Here is a 23,864-nt window from a genome sequence, read left to right on the forward strand (position 1 = left end):
CATAGAGTTTCCCTGGTGTTGGCCATAGTGGCCACCAGGGAAAGCTGGGGAGGGCTAGCCTCCCACTAGTTCGAATTAAGTGGCTACACACCCCTTAATTCGAACTAGTAAGTTCGAACTAGACTTAGTCCTCGTAGAATGAGGTTTACCTAGTTCGAACTAAGCGCTCCGCTAGTTCGAATTAAGTTCGAACTAGCGGAGCGCTAGTGTAGCGCCTATCAAAGTTAATTCGAACTAACGTCTGTTAGTTCGAATTAACTTTGTAGTGTAGACATACCCAGAGTGAGTATGGGATATAAACTGGGCACATCTGGCACTGGGTGCTCCTGTGCTGCATCAAACCGTGGCACACGCAGACCCCAATACTGCCTCTGGTCATGGCACCGAAGACAGCCGAAGTCCAGGAACCAGACAAACCCTCAGCATTGCCTGTGCCACAGATGCCAACCAAAACTTCGGCACCAAGGAAGTCAAGGATGAAGTCAGCTAGACCCTTCCTGCACACACGGAGTCCACATCCAGTGCTTTCGCACCAGCACTACCTCCATTGGCACCGTGCTCAGTAGCACCATTAGATGAGGTTGTGGTTCAGTGCAGCATGCTGGTGCCAACTTCGATGCCTCAGTCAACATCACTGCATGACATCACTGTGAGGCATCTGTCTTCATCACCACCATCATCAAGATGATCTTCCCATTCATGCAAGTCACTGGTGCTCTTTCAGGCTTCAACGATGACCACAGAAGTGTATTCCCTTCTCAACTCTCTTTTCCTCCTAGGTCACATCCACCTTATGATAGGCACAGACCACAGTACCCTCATCACCCTCCATTGTTCCCAGACTGGTTTTATCATCCTCACCACTGTTCACTGCATTGGTCTCCCTGACATCACTGGCCATCATCGAGACACCATTTGACCGCACCTTCAACTCCTGCCCATAGACTGGTGCCAATCTCTCACCCTCACAGCCCTCTTCCAACAGAAGACTTAGACACTGAAGAGGGAGAGATCATCGATGAGGTTGACCCCCCCCACCGACCAAACACTTCACCAACTGACAGATCTTCTTCCTCTCTCGATGAGACGTTGATACCAGATGATTCATCACTGGCAGCTAACTTGAAGCAATTTCAAGAGTTCTTCAAACGAGTTATTATGAGCCAAGCGACAACCGTTTCTGAGGTCCAGGAGAAAAAATACCAACTCCTAAAGAATTTACAGTCATTGGCCAAGTCAAAGATAGTGCTTCCAATCAATGAGGCAATCATGGAGGTGGCTGATGAGGTGTGGCAAACACCAGCCTCAGCCCTCCCCTACCAACAAGCGAGCGGAAAGAAAATATTTTGTACCCTCCAAGGGCATGGACTTTCTGTTCTTACATCCACAGTCCATTTCTCTAGTGGTGGATGCTGCTCACCACAGATCCAAATGACTGCACCTTTTCAGTAGGAAGATGTATTCTTCTTCAACATTAGAACTTTGAATAGCCAACTACACCACCTTACTTGCCAATCATGACTTTGACAACTATGCAAAATTGATTGAGCTAATGCAACATCTTCCAGATAAACGATAAACGGCCAATCCTAAAATCAGTAATGCAGGAGGGTTACACCACATCCTGGACTGCATTACAGATGGTGCTGGACGTAGCAGACACAGGAGCAAGAACAATGGCAATATTCAATGTGATGCACCGAATGTCATGGCTACAAGCCGCACGAGTCCTAAAGGAACTCTAAACCAAAAGGATTCTCCTTTTGACAAGGACAAGCTCTTTGCAGCTTAAACAGATGAGGTCCTCCACTCCAGTAAGGATTCTCACATGACCCTCCATAAATTAGGGATGTATACACCTCCTTACTGTAGGAGGTGCTACATTCCTTATCAGAGGCAGAGAGATTTCTCTTATCTAAGACAGCAATAAAGACCTTTTGACCAGGGTCATTCCAGGATAAGGGCCCAGAGAAAACGAGCTCCCAATACCCACTTGTCCATTCAACACTCCTCCAAGTGGCAGTTTGAAGGATTTGGTTGAGTGCCTGCCTGACTTCTCCTCTCTACCAGTGCCTTACAAACGTGGTGATTTTCTATCATCCTTTGCGGTCCTTTTGCAACCAGTGGGCATCAACTAATGTGGACCGTTGGGTCCTCAAGATCATAAGATGTGGATACATCATCCCTCTCATCTCCATTCCTCCAGCCTCCCCACCCTCCCTGTCCCTCTTCAGGGACCCCTCTCATGAAAAACTCCTAAAACAAGAAGGAGATCATCTTCATATGGAGGCCAGAGAGAGGATGCCCAACCAATGTCACAGCAGGGGATTTTATTCCAATTACTTCCTCACAGAGAAGAGAACAGGTGGTTGGAGACTCATCCTCGAGCTTCATCGGCTAAGCAAATTGCTCTGCAAGCAGTGGTTCAAAATGATCACACTCGCATCAATCATCCCAGCACTGGACAAGGGACACTGCTTCACAGCCCTTGTCCTTCAGGATGCTTGCTTCCATGTGTCCATACAAGCATCACATAGATGTTTTCTCTGTTTTACGGTTGCGTCTTAGTATTTCCAGTACTGAGTCCTTCCTTTTGGACTTTTTTCTGCTCCCAGAGTCATCTTAAAGACTCTGACCATTCTTGCAGCCTGTCTATGTCACCAGAGTATTATGATTTTTCTATACCTGGATGATTGCCTCATATGAAGTCCTTCCCAACAAGTCACAAAGGACATGATACATTTTACCAAGGGGGCATTCGAATCTCTCAGCCTCATCATAAACAAACAGAAATCAACCCTATGTCCTACCCACTCTCTAGAGTTCATATGAGCTTGTCTGGATTCCATGACAGTACAGGCATACCTTCCGCGCCAGCGTTTTCATGTCATAAGGAACCTTGTTTCGGTCATGGTTTCCAGCCCCACCATACCAGTACTCACCTGCCTCCAGCTCATGGGCCAGATAGCTGCCACAACATACGCGGTCCAGCACGCACGTCTGCACTTTTGTTGTCCCTAGTACTGGCCATGCCCATCCAAATACCACTTACGCAAGCAGGTTTCGATTCCTGCAAAGGTCGTTGCTTCATTATGATGGTGGACCAATTGTGAAAACCTCCTCACGGGTATCCTATGCCATCAGACACAGCCATCCATCCAGATTATTACGGACACTTCCCTCCTTCAATGGAGTGCATTCTTGCAGCACCACTTTGCTCAGGGCAGATGGCCTGCTCACGAATCCCATCTCCATATCAACTTGCTGGAACTACGCACTGTATGCAATGTATGTAAGCACTTACTTTTGGACATTTGTGGCTGTACGGTTCTTGTCCTCACTGATAATGTTACTATGATGTTTTACATCAGCCATCAAGGTGGTGCTCATTCTTGATCCCTCTGTGCAGAGGCTGTACACCTATGGAATACCCAACAGCATCGGCCTCATAGAGTCATGCCTTTCTGGGGCCAATTGTGGAATACCCTCAGACGACACTTCACAATAGACCACTAGTAGGAAGTCCACATGTGTGTCCTTCATGATGTGTTATAGAGATAGGGTTTCCCTCTCGTAGAACTGCTTGCATCACATCACAATACCAAGTGTTGATGATACTGTTCCAGGGTGGGGATAGGACCAGGATCATTGGTCAATGCCTTCCTCATCACATGGGACGCTCACCTCTATTACGCTTTCCCCCCATCCTTCTCATTCTGACGGACCTCCAAAAGATCAAATCAGACAGTGCCCGAGTTATTCGGATAGCCCCCTTCTGGGTCAGACAGACTTGGTTTCCCTATTTTTATTAGATGTCTCTTCAATTTCCTTACCCCCTTCCAGATTGCTGAGACGTCCTTCTCCAGAAAGGAGGCACTCTTCTCTACCTTCAGCTGCAAACACTACACCTGATGGCTTGGCTCCTCTCTGGTTCTCTGAAGCTGAGAGACTATGCTCAAAACAAGTAAAGGATATTCTAGTCCACAGCAGATGTAAGACCACCTGTACAAGTGGAAGCGTTTTGTAGCCTGGTGTCAGAGCAATCATATTGACCTATCTGCTGCATTTCTTCATATAATCTTTGATTACATCCTGCACCTGAAACAACAAAGACTGTCAATTCTCTTCCTCAGAGTACACTTAGCCATGCTGACAGCATTCCACCCTCCAACTGCTGGGTTCTCGGTCTTCGCACACCCCATTACAAGAAGGTTCCTTAAAGGCCTTCACAACCTTAATCTTCCATGTAGGCCACTATCTCTGATGTGGGACCTAGAGCTGGTACTTAATACACTAACCAGACCATCTTTTGAACCTTGGGCAACATGTCCTCTGTTAACTACGAAGACTGTATTCATTACCTATTAAACCATTTTGTTGGTCTTTAAAGTGCTACATAGTTTTTCCTTTTGTTTTATCAGTGAGAAGAGTTAGTGAACTTGCTGCCCTCACAGCAGCACTTCCCTACATTATATTTCATAGAGATAAGGTCATACTTTGTCCTGACCTATCCTTCTTGCCTAAAGTCTGCTCCAGTTTCCACATAACTGAACCTTTTGTCCCCAGGTTTTATCCAAAGCCTCATGTTAAATCACAGACATTGTTGGTTTCAATTGTTAAAAGCTGTCAGGGAATGCCACTTTCATCTCAGCGATGTCATGCATCATCCACTGCTACTCTCTACAAAACAGAGTACTCCTTGCACCTCCCAGGGTGCATTCCACATGAGCTATTTCTATATCAGCAGCCTTCCTTAAGAAGTATCACTTAAGGACATTTGTTGCACAGTCACATGGTCATCCAACCACACTTTCATGGGACATTATGCAATCTTAACATCAACAGATACGGGCTCATCATTTGCTAATGCAGTACTCTCCACAGCTTATAAACGTTAAATCTGAAGCCCACCTACTATCTATCCGGATACTGCTATGTAGTCACCAACACTGGAGCACGCATGGGGACATCACTCGAAGAAGAAAAGGAAGTTACCTTGTTTAGTAATGTCGGTTCTTCAAGATGTGTGTCCTTGTGGGTGCTCCATAACTCATCCTTCCTCCTCTCTTCTTTGGACTAGACCCGGGCCAATTAGGCATATACAAACAAAGGGGAGTTGGGACGCGTGCGCAAATTGCAAAGGCATGAACAGCACATGCTGACCACTGCGCATGCACAGCCTGACCAGATACTGCTAGAAAAATGCCAATCTGTGGCGCTGGGACAACCTGACACCAGCAGTGGAGCACCTACAGGGACACACATCTCAAAGAACTGTCGTTACTGCACAAAATGAGTAACTTCTTTTTATTTAATTGTAGGGCAGTTGTTCAGTGCAGGTACTCTACAGGAAAGGTAAATATAGGATTGTATAAATGGCCTGGGAAGTACTTAAAAAGAGGTGTTCATTAAAGGAATGAACAGAGGGTTGTTGGGAATTGCTGTAACAGTTCCCCATTGTTATAACTCACTTTAACCCTCCTATGAGGAGTAGGTGGATGGTAAGATCCTGGCAATGGATTTCTTGGGAGGACATGGATGGGAAAAGAGGAGGAGCCCCAGGGCAATTAAGAAATAAACATGGGGGTTACCTGCACTGAACACTGTTATCTGCTAGCTAATACAGGTTACACCTCTGAAAACCAGTACTCTGTGGTCTGAGAGCCCTGGAGCCTAATGGCAGGAGGGCCAGCAGCGTGGCTGGGGCTGGAGACAGCGGGACTAGAAGAGCACCACAGCAGTGCTGTGACCAGGGACTGGAGAATCCTGGCAGCCCACAGTAGTGTGGAGCCGGGGGCTGGAGAGCTACATATGCCTGTGGCAGCATGGGGCTGGCAGCCATAAGCCTGGCAGCCCACAGCAGCATGAAGCTAGAGAACCCCGACAGCTAGCTGCAGTGCAGGGTTGGGTGCTGGAGAAGCCTGGCTGCCCAGGGTAGCACAGGGCTAGGGAAATTTGGTCTCACCTGGCAACATGGGCAGGGCTAGAGCTGGAGAGCTCCGGCTGCCCAGGGCTAGGGTCGGCGGTAAGAGAACAGGAAATAGGGTGGAGGGGGCCGGAAGCAGGGGGCCGGCTGGCTCGGGGCCTGTGGCAGGGGGCACCTCCCCTAGTCTGGCAAATTTTGTCATTTGGGACCGGTCAGGTCCTGATTGTGCTGGACCAGGGAGGTCCAAACTATACCAGACATCAAATTATAAAATTGCAGACTGATTAAACTCATGTCAAATGTCTCCTCTCCTTCCTTTGGCATAGTCAGACAATACATTGCCAGCAGCTTCCTTTGAAAGAAAGGGGAAGTTACCATGAGTACTTCCACTGATTACAACTGTGTTGCATTCAAGGAGAGGTGATGTCTCAAATAGAGAGATCTGAAGATATTTAGGGATTTATAAATCAATAACATCACATTAGCTTCCATTGTCTTAGCTTTAGTTGTCGCAGGTCATATGTAATCCGTCATGACATATAAGGATAGAACTGAAGAGTACTGTTAAGGAATCCTCTGTATTGATAGTTGAGAACAAAAGATAGCTATATAGTTCTATCAAACTATCAATACAATAGTTTATTGTGGAGCAGTATTCTCCCTTGTGGCCCTCCAGAAATGTTTGAGTTCCACTAGGTTCTGAGGGGAGATAATTGAAATAGGTTACTGGCACCGCTAAACGAGACGTGCCCCTGCACAACAATCAAGAGGTAATAATCAGTTCATGAGATATGTAAGATGGTCAGGGAATTACTTTCTTTAAAAATAGATTACAACAAAATTGAAGTCTTTATCCTGCATTTCTTCAAGCAATTTGTGAAATATTTCTGTAGGGAGATTTTAAAGAAATGTCCGAGTACTAATATGTATAAGAAATTAAAAGGAAAGTATGTAATATCATTATCTTCTTGAAATTTGTAAAAGGGTAACATTTCATTTGATAGCATTCATAGAACTTTTACAGCTCCTTCTTCTGTTGCATAATTAGTATTTCCTGGCACTTTTTCAGTGATTTATGTGATTGATTCTTTAAAAATTTCTTCTTCTAGTATAGCTTCATTGAATCCAGATATTAATAGTTGTCAGTGTAGTTATGTTTTCATTCACTACAATTTATAATATATGGCATATTTTGACAAATAGTACTAACATTAATTTTCCATTTATGTTTAAATAGATGTGAACTACAACACATTTTGGATGTAAATAGTGATGTAAATGTAATTAATGTGTCTAAAGTTCTAGATGTGAAATATTTAATTAATTTATGATACAGAAAATATCTTTCTAAGCCCTTAGAGGCATCAACTTTGAAGAAACCAAGGAAAGAAGTAATGTCCCCTTTTAGAGGAAGAGAGAGTCTTAGACAATATTTCCTGAGACGTCCAAATCTGGGGAAATCTCCGGAAGCACAAAGGTAAATTAACAGGATTAGAATTCAGTATTTATACTCACCATATAAAAGGAGACGATTAAATGGAAATTTACTTTGTACTGATGTCTGTGTCTCATTTCCAAATTTATGTAAAGGGAATGAACAACAGGAGGGATTGATATAACAGCAGTTTCACAGACTGCAACACTCTGGTGTGGTATAACATGTGCTTCAAACCATGGTCACAAAATCTATCTCCTGGCTAATCTAATTCAGAATTCTATCAACATGTAGTAAAAGCTCTCTGAGACCCCGTCTTGAAGGGCTAGAGGGCTGTGTTTATCAGTTGTGTTAAATCAATCAAGTTGGCTTATCACAATGGAAAAGCCCTATTAAAATGCAGAAACATTTGAAATTGTGTTGACTGACTGTGCTAGGGAGCTTAGACGTTACGGCTACGTATACATTGGCCCTTATTCCGTAATAGGGATGCTAATGTAGCACTTGGGAATAGGCAAATCCGTGGGGGATTTAAATATCCCCCGCGGGATTTGCATTTTCATGGCTGCCGCTTTTTTCCGGCTTGTAGATAAGCCGGAGAAAAGCGCCAGTCTGGACGCGATCCTCCAGAAAATAAGCTCTTTTCCGGAGGATCTCTTATTCCTACAATGACCAAGCCATTTGTCTCGTGCCATCCATCTCCAGCCTTCCATAAACAGAGGACAAGGACACCATTCCTACCCCCTGGCTAATACCACTCCATGGACCTAACCTCCATGAATTGATCTCACTTCTCTTTAAACTCTGTTCTAGTTCTATCCTTCACAGCCTCCTGCAGCAAGGAGTCCACAGGTTGACTATTTGCTTTGTGAGGAAGAACTTTCTGTTATTAGTTTGAAGCCTGCTACCCATTCATTTCATTTGGTGTCCTTTAGTCCTTCTATTCTGGGAACTAATGAAGAACTTTTCTTTATGCACCCTCTCCACACCGCTCATGCTTTTATAGACCTCTATCATATCCCCCCTCAGTCTCCTCTTTTCTAAGCTGAGAAGTCCAAGTTTCTTTAGTCTCTCTTCATATGGGACCTGTTCCAAACCCCTGATCATTTTAGTTGCCCTCCCCTCTCCCACCCTCTCTCTTCCCCTCTTCCACCTCCTTTTCCCAGTCTCCCCGAGTTTTGTTGAATAAAGAGAGTTTCTATTTTTGAACACGTGTCCTTTATTTTGTACATCAGGAAGCGGGGCTAGGGAGGGGTAAGTGGAAGGAGGTGAGGGAGGAATGGGGTACGAGCCCCCGATGGAGAGGACTGGGCTGGCTCTGCGGGCTCCTCAGGGTGGAAACTCTCCTGAAGCCCCTTGATTGACCCCCCCCCCCCAGATGGCAGCCTGCGGCAAGTGCCGCCGGGCTGATGGCCGAGTGCTGTGATGTGCCGAGTGTGGGCACTCAGGGCACACCAAGCCAGGACTGCTTTGCAAGCGGGGCACCCCTGAGAACTGTCTGTCTGGGGTGGGGGTCGGGTCCCTTTAAGCACAGCCCTCGGCTAGCCTGAGGCAGCAGCTCCACACTCTAAGTCCTAATCTGATGCCCTGCCGGCACTGCTTCCGGCCATCCTTAACCCCGGTTCAGGGTCCACTCAGTGTGGACATGCTAGTTCGAATTAGCAAAACGCTAATTCGAACTAGTTTTTAAGTCTAGATGTGCTAATTCGAATTAGCTTAGTTCGAATGAACTAATTCAAACTAAGTTAGTTCAAATTAGTGCTGTAGTGTAGACATACCCTAAGAGTCTAAAGATACAATTTCCAGTATTTTTATCACTCCAGAATGTTCCAAAGTAGTTCTTAACATCACCCTTTTGTCTCTCATATTCTTTAGACACCAGAAAATTATTTCTTAACACAAGCCAATGAAGCTGCACTTGTTCCTCCTTTGGGAAGAAAATGATATTTTAGGCCTGGTTGGCACAATAGTGTTAGATCAGTGTCAGCTGTGTTAGGTCGATTTTATAATCAATGAGTCTACACTATTAAGCCACTTCCCCTGACTTCTTTACTCCCTCCTGCCGAGAGGAGTAGCGCTAGATTTGACCTTGTATGGTTGACTTCAGGATAGTGCAGATGTAGTGCTGTTAAAGTCAATGTTCTTGGACTCTGAGTGGTACCTGCCAAGGTTCCCTCTCACTTGCACAGCAGCGTGGCCCCACAGCTGCTTAATCAGCTGCACGTGGTCAGGGGCTTAGGACTCCGTTCACGGAGCTACCTGAATGGGCAGAGCTGATTAAGCAGCTGTGGGGCAGTGCTGCCATGAAGCTTAGAGAGAACCATGGTCCCCACAGTGCCAGCACTTTCAACTCTGATGCACTCATAGATATACAGGAAAGGAATTTGTGATAAGCCCAGCAGCACACTTCAGTAGCGCACTTGACCATGAATGACAAGGATCACACATGAAATCCAACATGGAGCATGCAGAAGATCCTGAATCTGATATCTATGTGGGGGGAGGAATCTGTGCTCTGTAAGTGATAGCAATAAGGCAATCCATCTCTGTTTGCTCATTCCCAACAAATCATGACCCCAGATTTGCTGTCCTGTTTGCGAAGGGCTTGAGGGCTTATCGCAGAGAATAGGTCCCCCTTCTCCTTTGCAGGTCACTGTGAGAAGGGAAAGTTGCAGTCTGCAGGCATACTGGGGCTGGGTGGTGAGCACAAATTGCGTATCTTATTCTGAGTTTATGGAGCTGTGTGGACGCACTCCATGTGTCTAGTGAGGACCTATAGATTGCATTTGTAAATACGGATGCTAATAAGTTGACTTTAATAAATATAACTTATATTTGTAGTATAGCCATACCCTAAGAGACCAATAACTTTCCCTCATTAGGTGAAAGCTTGAACTATTAATGTTGTGAATAGGCCACTTGTACTTCCAGCAATTGATAAGTACAAGTAATCCGAAATTATCTTACAAAATGACTAGACCTGATATAACTTTGAGTCTTGGAGATGCTTTAAACAAAGGGTTTCAAAAATTTGCTCTGAAGGGGCTGTTCAGGATATTTTGATGTGACCAGGATCTCAGAAGAGCCACAATGTGGTTATTCAATTAAGGCAAACTGTAAAGAATGTGGCTGACAATCCCCAAAGCAAGTGGCCATTCCAATACTTAGTTCCATTAAGCTAGTCTCAAAACAACTTCTGTGATACTTACTCGTTACCCCGAAGCCAAAACATAGTTCCATTGTAGCAGCTCAGCTTTGGGCTACCACGCAGGCACCCAACTCAAATATGAAAGTTCTGCCAACCCCAAAGGATCAGACACATCATCCCCAAGTTAATGAATATTTCAAATCTTACACAAATGCATGCTTAACAAAATGGTTAAAAGATCAATATACGTAAAGATGAGTATATTTTTCAGATCAGTTTCATGGCTTTGTAGTTTCAAAGAGTTATTTCAGAATTAGTCCATAGGTTATAGTCCAAAATTCATATATAAGATGATTCAGGTGGGACTGGAGATCTCAGTCTTATGGAAAAAAAAGTTTCCCCTGCTTAAACCATTAGGTCTGAAAGGAAAAGATCAGGTCTCAAGAGTTTGTATGCAGTTTTGTGACACACTGTCAATCATACAGACTTGGATGAGCAATAGGCTTTTGAAGTATTTTTCTGTTTCCTAAAGGTCATGGGGTCATTACTACATGAATTAACATAAGATAGTTTATCCATTAAACAATTTATTACAAACTTTAAAGAGACATGTAGACAGTAACATTATTTAACCCAAGATTAATCTAAATGCTAATATTCCCTATTCATCTCTGAATCAATATTTATAGTAATAGACAGAAATTTTCTGTTTAAATGGCTAACCTCTAGCAAGATGTAAGTAAACACATTCAATTGGTAGTGCCTGTAATTTTCTAAGAATACAGGTTTGCATTTCAAAGTTCTAGTCTATTTAACATGGAATAGTCCTAACTACCATTTACATAGTTTTCTAACATGTCTAAGTAGAGGTGGGTACCAACAGCCTGCAGGCTGGATTCGGCCCCAGCTTATCTTTATTCAGCCTAGGGTGAGGCTCAGGGCTTTCTATCATAGTAGGGTGAGCTAGTGCTCACACTCCAGCCCAGCAGCAAGTCTTTGAGCTTCAGTGCTCTCCCCCCATTGAGCTGGACTATGAGCACCATCTTGTCCCACTGCTGGGGGAAGTTCAAGCTTCAGTGTCCTCTGCAGGGTTGGAGTGTGAGCACTGGCTCACCCAACTGCAAGACGAAGCCCTGAACCTCCGTGCCCCAAATTGTGTGAGTGAAGGCCAGGTCAGAGTAAGAGGGTTTTGTTTTTTGTTTGTTTGGTTCATTGGAGGGTTTTTGCTTATGACTTGGGCTCCAGGTCAATACATTTTTTGTGGTCCCTGAGGGTATGTCTAGACTACATCCCTCTGTCACCAGAGGGATGTAAATTAGACATACCGAAATTGCTAATGAAGTGGAGATTTAAATATCCCGCGCTTCATTAGAATAAAAATGGCCACCGCTTTTTGCTGACGTGGCACTTTGCTGGCAAAAAGCGGCAGTCTAGACGGGGATCGGTTGACAAGGAAAGCCTTTTCTGACTGATCCTGTAAACCTCGTTGCACAAGGCATAAGGGATCAGTCGGAAAAGGCTTTCCTTGTCGATTGATCCCCATCTAGACTGCCACTTTTTGCCGGCAAAATGCTGCAAAGTGGTGGCCATTTTTATTCTAATGAAGTGCAGGATATTTAAATCCCCGCTTGACTAGCAATTTCAGTATGTCTAATTTACATCCCTCTGGTGACAGAGGGATGTAGTCTTGACATACCCTGAGTGACTCAGTAGCCTCTGACCCAAAAAAAAAAAAAAAGGTTCCCCACCCCTGCTCTAAAGGTTGGATCTATGTTGATTAGCTTGCAAGCTGCTTAACTGTTTCTGGTCATAGGTCACATCTGAATTGGAGTAATTGTCATTCCAGAAAGAAAAATATGTCTTTCAAGAGAATGAGTGTATGTTACAAATCCTAAGGGTTTAATCTCTTTCATCCACTCCATCAATTTAGAACATGATGTATAATACTGGTATCTACAATTTAAAAAGAACTTTGAAAAATTTGGGATGGTGCAAAGAAGAGCCACAAAAATATTCAAAAGCTGGAGAAAATACTTCAGAATATGACATTTAAAGAGCTCAATATATTCATAATATTGAGCAGAAGATTGAAAGGTGATTTAATTTTAATGCATAAGTACCTTCATGGAAGTATTAAAGGACTCATTAATCAAAGGCTGGAAATTGAAGTCAGACAAATTCAAATTAGAAATAAAACACATTTTTTAAAAAGTGAAGGTGGTTAACTGCTAGAATAATCTACCAAGGGAAATGGTAGATTCTCCATCTCTTGATATCTTCAAATCAGAAATGACTGCCATTCTGGAAGGAATGTTTTAGTCAGACTTGTTATTGGGCTCCATACAGAGGTAACTGTGAAATGCAATGGCCACTCATATATATGAGCTCAGACTAGATGACATAGTGGCCCTTTCTGGCCTTAAAATGTATCCATGAATCATTAAGAGAAATGTTAACTTTGGTACCACTTTTGTCAGTTACTAGAAGACATAACTAGCATTGCTTGGTTCTGGCCCCAGGCTGGAGTGGGGCCAGAAAATGGGATGTGCACAGGCCTCCCACCTCCTTCCTTTCCATGTTATGGAAAACAGTAAAATTCCAGGCACATCCCTTTTTCCTGGCACAACCAAAGACTGACCTTGCTTTAGCTTAGGATAAGAGAAAGCTTCATACCAAATTTGGTGGTCCTAACTCTTACCATTTAGGAGGAGTTCTTGTACAAACAGATTTGCAGGCAAACAGACAGCCTCACAGACAGATGTACAAACCTCTAATCTCTCTCTCTCTCTATCTATCTAAAGGCTGCAGAGTACCTTTTAGTTTCTCTAACAATACTTGCTGCCATGTCCTATTTAAATGACAAAGTACAACACAGAACCAAATTTTGCATTCATTATTCAGAGAAAACTCCCTTGGAGATAAGTAACAAATGAAAGAGTAGCAGGATTTGACCTGAATGTTGTAGAATATATCTAAGCTTAAATACATTTGAAAAAAAATACACTGTCTTGGTTCAGTGAAATCACTGCTTTAGATGTCCTTTTCATAGAAATGTAAAGTGTGCTTCTGAACTAGTAGAAGTCTGTTGTTATATAATGGGATTACTCTGTTGTGTACTCATTATCATTTTTCCTCCATCATAGCTTTGGAAGGCATATCTCTTCTGCTAATGTACAAAATCTTTAACATGTTTTTGTTTAGGAAGCAAAGAGATGATCTACAAAAAGTAGCTTTTCACACCCTGGTTGTACTGCTGAATCCACTTGTTAGTAATTATTTAAAACGACAAAGATTCCATCAGTTATGTCTTGAGGAGATGCCATGGAGGTCTCAGATGAACATTTATCTGGCAATTGCTCACTTCAATTTATTTAAAAAGAGGCTGGAAGAGGAATATAATAATATTTGTGCTTTACAGCACTTGAACAGGTATGATATCCTATAATACTTAAAACATTGAATATATTATTAATACTAGTGCTTACATTTTTAATTAAAATCCCATTGGTCAGTTTGGTCACCTGACTAGCTCAGCTATTGAGGTTGCATGAGAAATTTTATAACCTCTATGCACAAGTATAAAGCAAATCTTACATTGTATAACAGCGATCCCTTTGGGGTTATTATATTATTTTTGTTTTGCTAGGTGCTGTGTCTATTGAAAGTTTTGGAATTGAACTGTAAAGAATTCTTTTTGTGCTTATACACAAACACTAGAAGTCTAAGTAATAAGATTGGTGAACTAGAGTGCCTTGTTTTAAAGGAGTTTGTTGTTTTTTAAGACAGGAAACAAAGGGTAGGAATCAATTGTAATTTTCAGAGTGGAGAGAGGTAACTAATGGGGTCCTCCCAGGGTCTGTCCTGGGACCAATCCTATTCAACTTATTTATAAATGATCTAGAGAAAGGGGTAACAGTAAGGTGGCAAAATTAGCAGATCATACCAAATTGCTCAATGTAGTTAAGACCAAAGCAGACAGGGAAGAGCTTCAAAAAGATCTCACCAAACTAAGTGATTGGGCGACAAAATAGAAAATGAAATGTAATGTTGAAGAATGTAAAATAATGCACATTGGAAAAAATAATCCCAACTATACACACAATATGATGGGGACAAATTTAGCTACAACTACTTAAGAGAGAGATCTTGGAATCATTGTAGAGAGTTCTCTGAAAACATCCACTGAGTGTGCAGCAGCAATCAAAAAAGCAAACAGAATGTTAGGACTTGTTGAAAAAGGGATATAGAATGAGACAAAGAATATCTTATTGTCTGTATATTAACCATGATATGACCACATCTTGAATACTGAGTACAGATGGGTCACCGCATCTCAAAAAAGATACATAGGCATTGGAAAAGGTTCAGAAAAGGGCAACAAAAATGAATAGGGGTTTGGAACGGGTCCCCTATGAAGAGAGATTAAAAAGACTTGGACTTTTCAGCTCAGAAAAGAGGAGACTATGGGTGGGGGGGGGAGGAGGCGATATGACAGAGGTCTATAAAATCATGACAGGAGGTGGAAAAAGTGAATAAGGAAAAGTTATTTACTTATTCCCACAATATAAGAACTAGGGGCCACAAATGAAATTAATAGGCAGCAGGTTTAAAACAAACAAAAGGAAGTTTTTCTTCACTCAGCGCTCAGTCAGTCTGTGGAACTCTTTGCCTGAGGATGTTGTGAAGACTAGGACTTTAACAGGGTTTAAAAAAAGAGCTAGATAGATTCATGGAGGTTAGGTCCATCAGTGGCTGTTAGCCAGAATGGGTAGGACTGGTGTATCTAGTCTCTGTTTGTCTGGAAATGGATGACAGGAGAGGGATCATGAGATGATTACCTATTGTGTTCCCTTCCTCTGGGGCATCTGGTATTGGCCACTGTCGGCGTTTAGGATACTGGGCGCGATGGAGCTTTGGTCTGACACAATATGGCTGTTCTTATGTTCTTTTTTTTTTAAGTATTTAAAACTTCTGACTATAATTCATTATTTAAAATGTGTAAAAGTAAATTAAGAATACACAGAATTCAGTGATGATGGAATGGATATTGTGAACATGTGCTGGAAATCTTTTTAATACAGTATCTAGGTTTTCAAAAATTATTTTTTTATTTCTTTTTCCTCTCCAGTTATGATGTTCTGGACCCTGAAATGTTGTCATTAAATAATTCTGGCATCATAGTTGTGAGAGCAGGAACAGATGACAACATAGGAGCACTGAGTCACTTGCTGATTAAAAGAACACAGTCAGGAAGCACCAGAAAAATAACTGGTAACAATCATGAATGTGTGAACAGACTAAATCTATTTAACCTAGCTTTCTTCTTCGAGGGTCCCCATGGGTGCTCCACCTAAGGTACATCTGCCTTGCTGCCCACCCATCGGAGAGTTGTATTAGCAGTGCCCCTGGCCTGCAGCACTTGCTGAGTGCCAGCATGAGCATTCTGAGCACGCTACTCTGCATGCACAGCCAGCTACCTTCAGTTCCTTCTTAACCACCACCATCTCTGGTCACAGCTTAGCAGTCACCTGCTTGACCTCACTATTAAATAGTTACTCTTCAGTTATCTATCTTAGATTAAAAAATGTTATTTATGTAGTGGTTTCTTCGTTTTAATTAGTATAACAGATTACAGGACTGTGAACTAGTGGCGATAACAAAACGCCGAAACAGAAGTCTTCTGGAACATGCTGGCTACGTCTACATTGGCCCCTTTTCCGGAAGGGGCATGGTAATTTTTGAAATCGCAATAGGGAAATGCGCAGGGGATTTAAATATCCCCCGCGGCATTTAAATAAAAATGTCCGCCGCTTTTTTCCGGCTTTTAGAAAAGCCGGAAAAGAGCGTCTACACTGGCCCCGATCCTCTGGAAAAAAAGCCCTTCAAAGTAGGAATAAGATCCTCCGGAAAAGGGCTTTTTTTCCGGAGGATCGGGGCCAGTGTAGACGCTCTTTTCCGGCTTTTCTAAAAGCCGGAAAAAAGCGGCGGACATTTTTATTTAAATGCCGCGGGGGATATTTAAATCCCCCGCGCATTTCCCTATTGCGATTTCAAAAATTACCATGCCCCTTCCGGAAAAGGGGCCAATGTAGACGAGCCCGCTAGGTTTGCCTGGGTTTAAAAGGTGTACAGGCTGTAAACTATCTATATTAGTCTCTGACAGACATGACCTGTGCATCCATTACCTGAATGAGGAGCACCTCAGGGAAGAGTGCCCTCACTGCAAGAAACTAACATCTAGAATGAGAAAGTCCAGAGAACTACAGATAAAAATGCTACAGCTAGAAAAAAAGATGCATCCAGCATCAAACCCATAACATGCCACCCCCCCAGACCTGAGGTGGCATCTGACAGGGAACCTATTACTAAGCCAGATGTAAGGATCCGGGACAGGGCGCAACAGCCTACAAAGAGGTCCCATTCCTCCTCCAGGACAAACTCCCCTTTGAGGAAACAATCTCTACATGCTAGAACTGCCTCCAAAACCCCTGCAATAAAGGGGTCTGAGAAGCAGTCTAAGAATGAGACCGGCTCTGAAAAAAGCTGGGACCCAAAGCAAAAGGCCCATGTTGCTGCGAAGGCACCACTGGAGGCAAAAGACAAAACTTCCAACTCGGCAATGAGCGTGAAACCATGGCACCAGCCATGGCAGGCACAAAGCCGTGCCGAGAGTCTGACACAAACAGCGCTACAGCATCAACGGCAACATCAAAGCCGCACATAGAAACAGGAAAGAACACTGCGGCAGAGATACCAGCACCAGCAAAACACAAGGAACAAATGAATCAGACCAGAATGCTGATGCAGATACCAACAGCTCTGGCACCTCACATAATATCCCTCCTATGCCCGTTCAACAATTTATGACCACAGAGGATCTAGCAATCACAATGGTACCAGGAACGCCTCTTTCTGGTATAGATAGGACCCCACAGGCATTAAGGCATAGCCTGTCATCCACACTTGCTACATCCATACTGCCGGAATTCAGTAAGGATGAAGAAGCACATGCCAACACGTATTCACATCGATACTCCTGACCAAAGCCTAACCAACAATGGCAACCGCAGCAATGGATTCACCTCCTAACCCACCAAATTGGCCTTAGTGGGATTCATGGCACTATATAGATCACAACAGATTCAGACAACACACCAGTCAGTACCAGCACAGAAACCAGATATCATAATAGAGAGCTTCCCTGGCAGAGAGAGCTTAGCTACAGCCGAGGAAGAGGATGAGATTGAATATGATGATGATACACCCAGTTCTCCCTCTATCAATATGGTATCAACTTCTATAACTTATACAATTATGCCTCCACCAGCTGCAACAGGGGACAACTTCAGATCGTTCCAAAAACTGTTCAGGAGAGTTGCGGACTCACTTGAGATTTCCCTCTCTGCTATCCCAGAAATCAACACAAACTCACAAACATGCTGCATATTTCGCCACGTATGAAACTAGCACTCCCAATGAATGAGGCCCTTATGGATCCTGCTAAAAACATTTGGAAAATGCCAGCCACAATATCACCGACTGACAAGAGGTCAGATTGAAAGTACTATGTTGCTCCAAAAGGAACAGAATTTCTGTTCTCCCATTTACCCCCCTCCCCCCAACTCCTTGGTGGTGGATGCAGTTAACCACAGGGGTAAACAACAAACTACTCTTAATGCTTCCTCTGACAGAGACTGGAAGAGATTGAACATGATGGGCAAAAAGGCATACTCATCAGCACGCCTACAACTCTGAATAACCAACTACACAGTATTACTAGCAAAGTACACACATCACACCTTTGATCAGTTAGCAAAATTTATTGATTCCCTACCAGACAACGAAAGGGAACAATTCACATCCAGCTTACAGGAAGGAGCACTAATGTCTAGAACAGCTCCACAAGCCTCACTAGACTGCAGATACGGCAGCCAGATCCTTGGCTTCTGCAGTAGTCATGAGACAAGCATCCTGGCTCCATATCAGGATTCCCAAGGGAAGTGAATTCCAATGGTGGAAGACTTGCCCTTCAACGGCATCAGACTCTTTGCCGAATCCACAAATACATCCTTACACATTCTCAAGGACTCATGAGCAACATTGAAACCCTTGGGTATCCAGGCATCTGTTACAAAGAGAAAACAAGGCAGACCTTTTACACAAATATATGGATCTACATCCTTTAATCAACTGCAGCATCCTTATGACAACAGACGGAGACCACGCCAAAACAGGTGCAGGCAACCCTCCGATCTATCAACATCTCAACAGCCATTGAAGTTCAGACAAGCATTTTGAGGTATTGGTTGAGGGTCAGACAACCCCAACATTTCCAAGGCAGCAATTCAAACCCTCCAAAACATTTGGCAGCAGATTAGCCGCATTTTACCCAGCCTGGAGTGCCATCACCACCGACAGGTGGGTGCTGGAAATCGTAAACAGTGGTTATTGTATACTGTTTTCATTTATCCCCCCCTACCACCCTTCTTGCCCATCCCTCTTCAGGGACCCCTCTCACGAGATGCTGCTCTTACAAGAAGCAGAACACCACCTCATGCTGGGAGCCATAGAAGAGGTACCGCAAGGGTTTCTACTCCCATTATTTCCTGACCACAAAAAAATCAGGAGGATGGAGACCCATATTGGACCTCTGGAGACTCAACTGCTTCATAAGATACCAGTGGTTCAAAATGGTGACCCTCACTGCAATTATCCCTGCCTTGGAAAAAGGACCATGGTTGTCCATCCTCAACCTCCAGGATGCCTATTTTCATATATCAATCCACCCATTGCAGAGATGCTTTCTGCGCTTCAAGATAAAAGACAAGCATTTTCAATACAAAGTGTTGCCTTTCAGACTCTCAATATCGCCACGAGTGTTCTCGAAGGTATTGGTGGTTGTAACCGCACACTTAAGAAAGAGGGGGATCACTATTTTCCCCTATCTAGAGGATTGCCTAGTAACAGGCACTACACAGAGAGAGATATCTCAGGCAGTCAACATCATCGGAGAGTTATTCAACAATCTGAGGCGTCAGATAAACATACCCAAGTGCACACTCATTCCAACTCAAACACTAGAATTCATAGGGGCACAACTGGACTGCATAAAAGCCATAGACTCCCTACTGGAACACAGATTTGCAGCAATAAAACAACTGATTTCAATAGCTCAGTCTAACGCAGTGATAACAGCCAAAGACTGCCTGCAAATTCTAGGCCACATGGCAGCAGCAACATTCATACTGCCACACATCCATCTCCACATGAGACCTCTGCAAGCATGGCTCCACATGATGTACAAGCCATGCATCCATCACATAAACATATCGCCATACTGACCAAGATAAAGACTTCCCTCACTTGGTGGCCCATCCACAACAACATATGTGTTGGAGTCCCCTTCCAAAGAGCACCACCATCAGTACCAATCACTATGGATGCCTCACTGATGGTATGGGGCACTCACCTGGGTCAACGCGTAGTTCAGGTGCAAAGGACCAAGCAAGACAGAGGGAAACACATCAACCTGCTCAAACTCAGGGCAATAAGACACGCATGCATACACTTGCTTCCCCTCATTCAAAACAGAACCGTACAGATCTTTACGGACAACGTAACTACTATGTACTGTATCAACAGACAGGGAGGGGCCAGATCATACGAGCCATGCCAAGAAGCAGTCCAATTGTGAGAATGGTGTATTCCAAGAAACATACACCTCATTGCAACTTAACCTATTAGGGAAGGACAACACACTAGCAGATGCCCTAAGCAGGCAGTTTTCCCAAAAACACAAGTGGGAAATAGACACTTAAGTGCTAACCTTCCTCTTCAAGAAGAGAGGGTTCCCTTTGATAGACCTATTTGCCATGCAACACAATACCTGTTGCCCACAGTACTGCTCCAGAGTGAGCATAGGGCACTACTCACTAGGAGATGCCTTCACCATACAGTAGAAAACACACCTGTACTACGCATTCCCTCCGATAAAATGAGTAATTCTCAAGGTCAAACAAGACAGGGCTAGAGTGATCCTCATAACACCCAATTGGCCCAGGCAAACATGATATCCATACTTGCTGCAGATGAGCATCCGTCCACCACACTGCTTCCCACTAGTTCGAGCACTGCTCACTCAGTGCAACAGTTGGATTCACTATCCCGACATACAAACTCTACATCTCCAAGCCTGGATGCTGGCTGGTTAGACGACATAAAATGTACTCTACCTAAGAGAGTGCAACATGTTCTTAGAAATTCCGGAGACCTACAACAAGAAAAACATATACACAAAAATGGAGGCATTTCACAATGTGGTGCTCTGTCCATAATTACAAACCACAGCACACACAATTAACACATCTACTATAGTACTTGTTGCACCTGCACGAGACAGGATTCTCCATGAGCTCTATCTGAGTATGCCTAGCTTCTGTCTCTGCCCTCCACCTCCCACTATAATCACAATCGGTCTTTACCCAGCCTGCTATAAAAAGGTTCCCGCGTTGCCTACAAAACATGTATCCACCACTTAAGAACCCAACACCTGAATGGGACTTAAATCTTGTACTGATGAGGCTCATGGGCAGACCCTTTGAGCCATTAGCTACATGATCTTTGTTACACCTTTCAATGAAGGTGGCATTCCTTGTTTTAATTACTTCTGCAAGGCACATAGGAGAGTTGGGAGCCCTCATGTCGGACCTGCCATACACAACATTCCACAAAGACAAAGTAGAACACACCTGAAATTTATACCAAAAGTACTTACCTCATTCCATTACAACAAACCAATACATTTACCTGCTTTCTACCCAAAACCTCATAAAGACCGAAAGGAGGAGGCGCATCATAACCTGGACGTCCGCAGGGTACTCTCCTTTTACTTACAGGGCACAAAACCTTTCAAAAAATCTCCACGACTGTTTATCTCAATGACAGAAAGGTCACAAGGATTGCCCATATCAAAACAAAGATTATCAAAATGGGTATCAAACTGCATACGCTTGGCGTACGAATTTGCACAAAAGGAGCCACCTCCCAATATAAGAGCTCACGCCACAAGAGCCATGGTGGCCACAACCACATTCCTAAGAGGTATTTCAATGGAACAAATATGCAAGGCTGCCACGTGGGCATCTACGCATACATTCACTCAGCACTATGTCATCCACACATTCGCAGACTCTGAAACAACGTTCGGCCAAACAATACTCTCGGTTGCAGACTCATACACTCCAAATCTCCTGCCTACTAACTTGACCACTGCTTTGTATTCACCTAAGGTGGAGCACCCGCAGGGAACATCAATGAAGAAGGGAAGGTTACTCATCTGTGCAGTAACTGGAATTCTTCGAGATGGTGTCCCTGTGGGTGCTCCACCACTTACTTTTCCTCCCCTCGACTTCAGACTCACAGGTATCTGGGTCACAGAAGGAACGGAAGGCAGCCGGCTGTGCATATGGAGTAGCACACTCATAATGCTCGTGCTGGAATGCTGTGCATGCTGCCGGCCAGGGGCACTTCTAATACAAATCTCCAACCTGTGCGCAGCGACGCTGATGCACATAAGCTGGAACACTGACAGGGACAACCATCTCAAAGCACTCCAGTTACTGCACAGGCGAGTAACCTTCCCTTCTCTTAATACCTTATTTAATATTGTCAGAATTACAAGCCAGCTCTTACAGACAAAACACTCTATGGCAGTGTTTATTAAACTGTGTTCCGTGGTACACTGGTGTGCCATGAGGCAGTCAGAGGTGTGCTGCAGAGAACAACAGACTTCAAAATGGCCACCCTTAAAGGGACAGGTGCCTTCTCCCCCTCCCCCAATAACTCCCCCATAACTTTCTCCCTGACCCTATTTTTTTTCTGTTCAACAAAAAGTCCTTGGTGTTCCTCAAAAAAAAAAAAATTGTTTGGTGTTCCTCTATCTTAAAACGTTTAAGAAACACTGCTGTATGGAGATGGTGAGGATAGATTAGGTTGGGGTTTCAGGATACCCTCCCATTTTACTTCCAGGCTCCATCACTGGTTCTTGTGTGACTTTGGGCAACTTACTTATACTTCATTTGGGGAAGACTGGAGAAGGTTCCCTGGCTTTCCGACATCCCACAGGTCTCCTCTGTTTTTCCCTCCCCTCATTTACTACAAAAGGAGATTTTTCTTGATATTGTGTGTTAATAACTGCTCTGGCCAGTATTCCCTTTTTGTGTACACTTTCTCAGGCATCAGTGCTGCTATGGAAAATGTTTAGCAATCTTGTGACCTTGCCAGAAGGGTGAGAGGAGACTATATAACAACATAGCAATTGCTGTACTGGTCAACACCAGATTTTTCAGAGAAGATTAAAGAAGATCCACAGAGGCAGATATGAGAGAATCTTCCCCTCGGTGTCTCATCTTAAGTCCTCATTGTTAAAGATTGTCTTAAGCCCTAAAGCAGGAAGTCTTATCTACCTTTTAATATTCTTCCTGTTACTTTGACTGTTATAAATGTGGATCACCTTGCTATCCAGTCCCTTTTTGAATTGCATTTTTTTGTTTTGTTTTAGAACCATCCTATGATAGTGGGTTCCACAGTCTAATTATATATTGTGGGAAGAAATGCTTTCAGTCTCATAGTGTCAAGTTTGCATATGAATTGCAGCTCTTCAAAAATAGACTACAGTGTGAAATAGCAGAGCTAGAATTCATATGCAAACTTGACACTCTTAAGCTTTGTCTACACTGATCTTCCTCCAAAACTTGTTGCGCAAAAGCGCGTCCACACCTCAAAAGCACATTGCAAAATGTGCTTTTGCACAAGAGAGTGTCCACACTGCATGGACACTCTTGTGCAAGAAAGCTCTGATTGCCATAAACAGAATGGCTATCAGAGCACCTGTGCTTTTTCTAATGGGCTCTTTTTGCACAAGAAACCCCTGCGGAGCATCCACACCTGCCTTTTTGTGCAACAGATATAGTCATCGGGAGAGGAATAACTCTGCCAGCAAAAGCCCTCTGTCCTGTCGATTTACTGTATTTTTCCCCAAAAAATGCACTTGAAGTGTGGGCGCTCTGACGGTTTTTGCGCAAAAACCTTGTAGTGTAGACATAGCCTTCCACTGGGTATGAATAGAGACTAGAAGTAACTAGCTTGCTACAAAAAAATAATTCCCCTTCTTTTGGTGTTCTCACCTTCTCAACTGTTGGAAGTAGGCCACATCCACCTTGAATGGGCCTCATTAGCACTGTTCCTCCCCATAATAGTGTAACACTCTGACCTTGGCATTTTTATATATCCTTGCCAAACTGAAGTTTCCATTTCATGTATCTGATGAAGTGGGCTCCAACCCACGAAAATTTATG

At 43.6% G+C, this 23,864-nt stretch overlaps 1 protein-coding gene across 10 annotated transcripts in view; it reads left to right on the plus strand.

Annotated features, from left to right (window-relative positions):
- CFAP54 (cilia and flagella associated protein 54) overlaps nt 1-23,864 on the plus strand; it is a 238,111-nt gene that overhangs the window by 106,443 nt on the left and 107,804 nt on the right. For all 10 annotated transcript variants that reach the window (XR_012905249.1, XM_075933796.1, XM_075933789.1 and 7 more), the window contains 3 exons: nt 7,279-7,403; nt 13,711-13,938; nt 15,638-15,780. Coding sequence is in view for 9 of the 10 variants with exons in the window: in XM_075933796.1 (XP_075789911.1) it covers nt 7,279-7,403; nt 13,711-13,938; nt 15,638-15,780 (496 nt within the window). In the remaining variant the exon portion in view is untranslated. The remainder of the gene's footprint in view (nt 1-7,278; nt 7,404-13,710; nt 13,939-15,637; nt 15,781-23,864) is intronic.

The sequence above is a fragment of the Pelodiscus sinensis genome, chromosome 1 (assembly GCF_049634645.1).
Source record: "Pelodiscus sinensis isolate JC-2024 chromosome 1, ASM4963464v1, whole genome shotgun sequence".
NCBI classification, from domain to species: Eukaryota; Metazoa; Chordata; order Testudines; family Trionychidae; genus Pelodiscus; species Pelodiscus sinensis.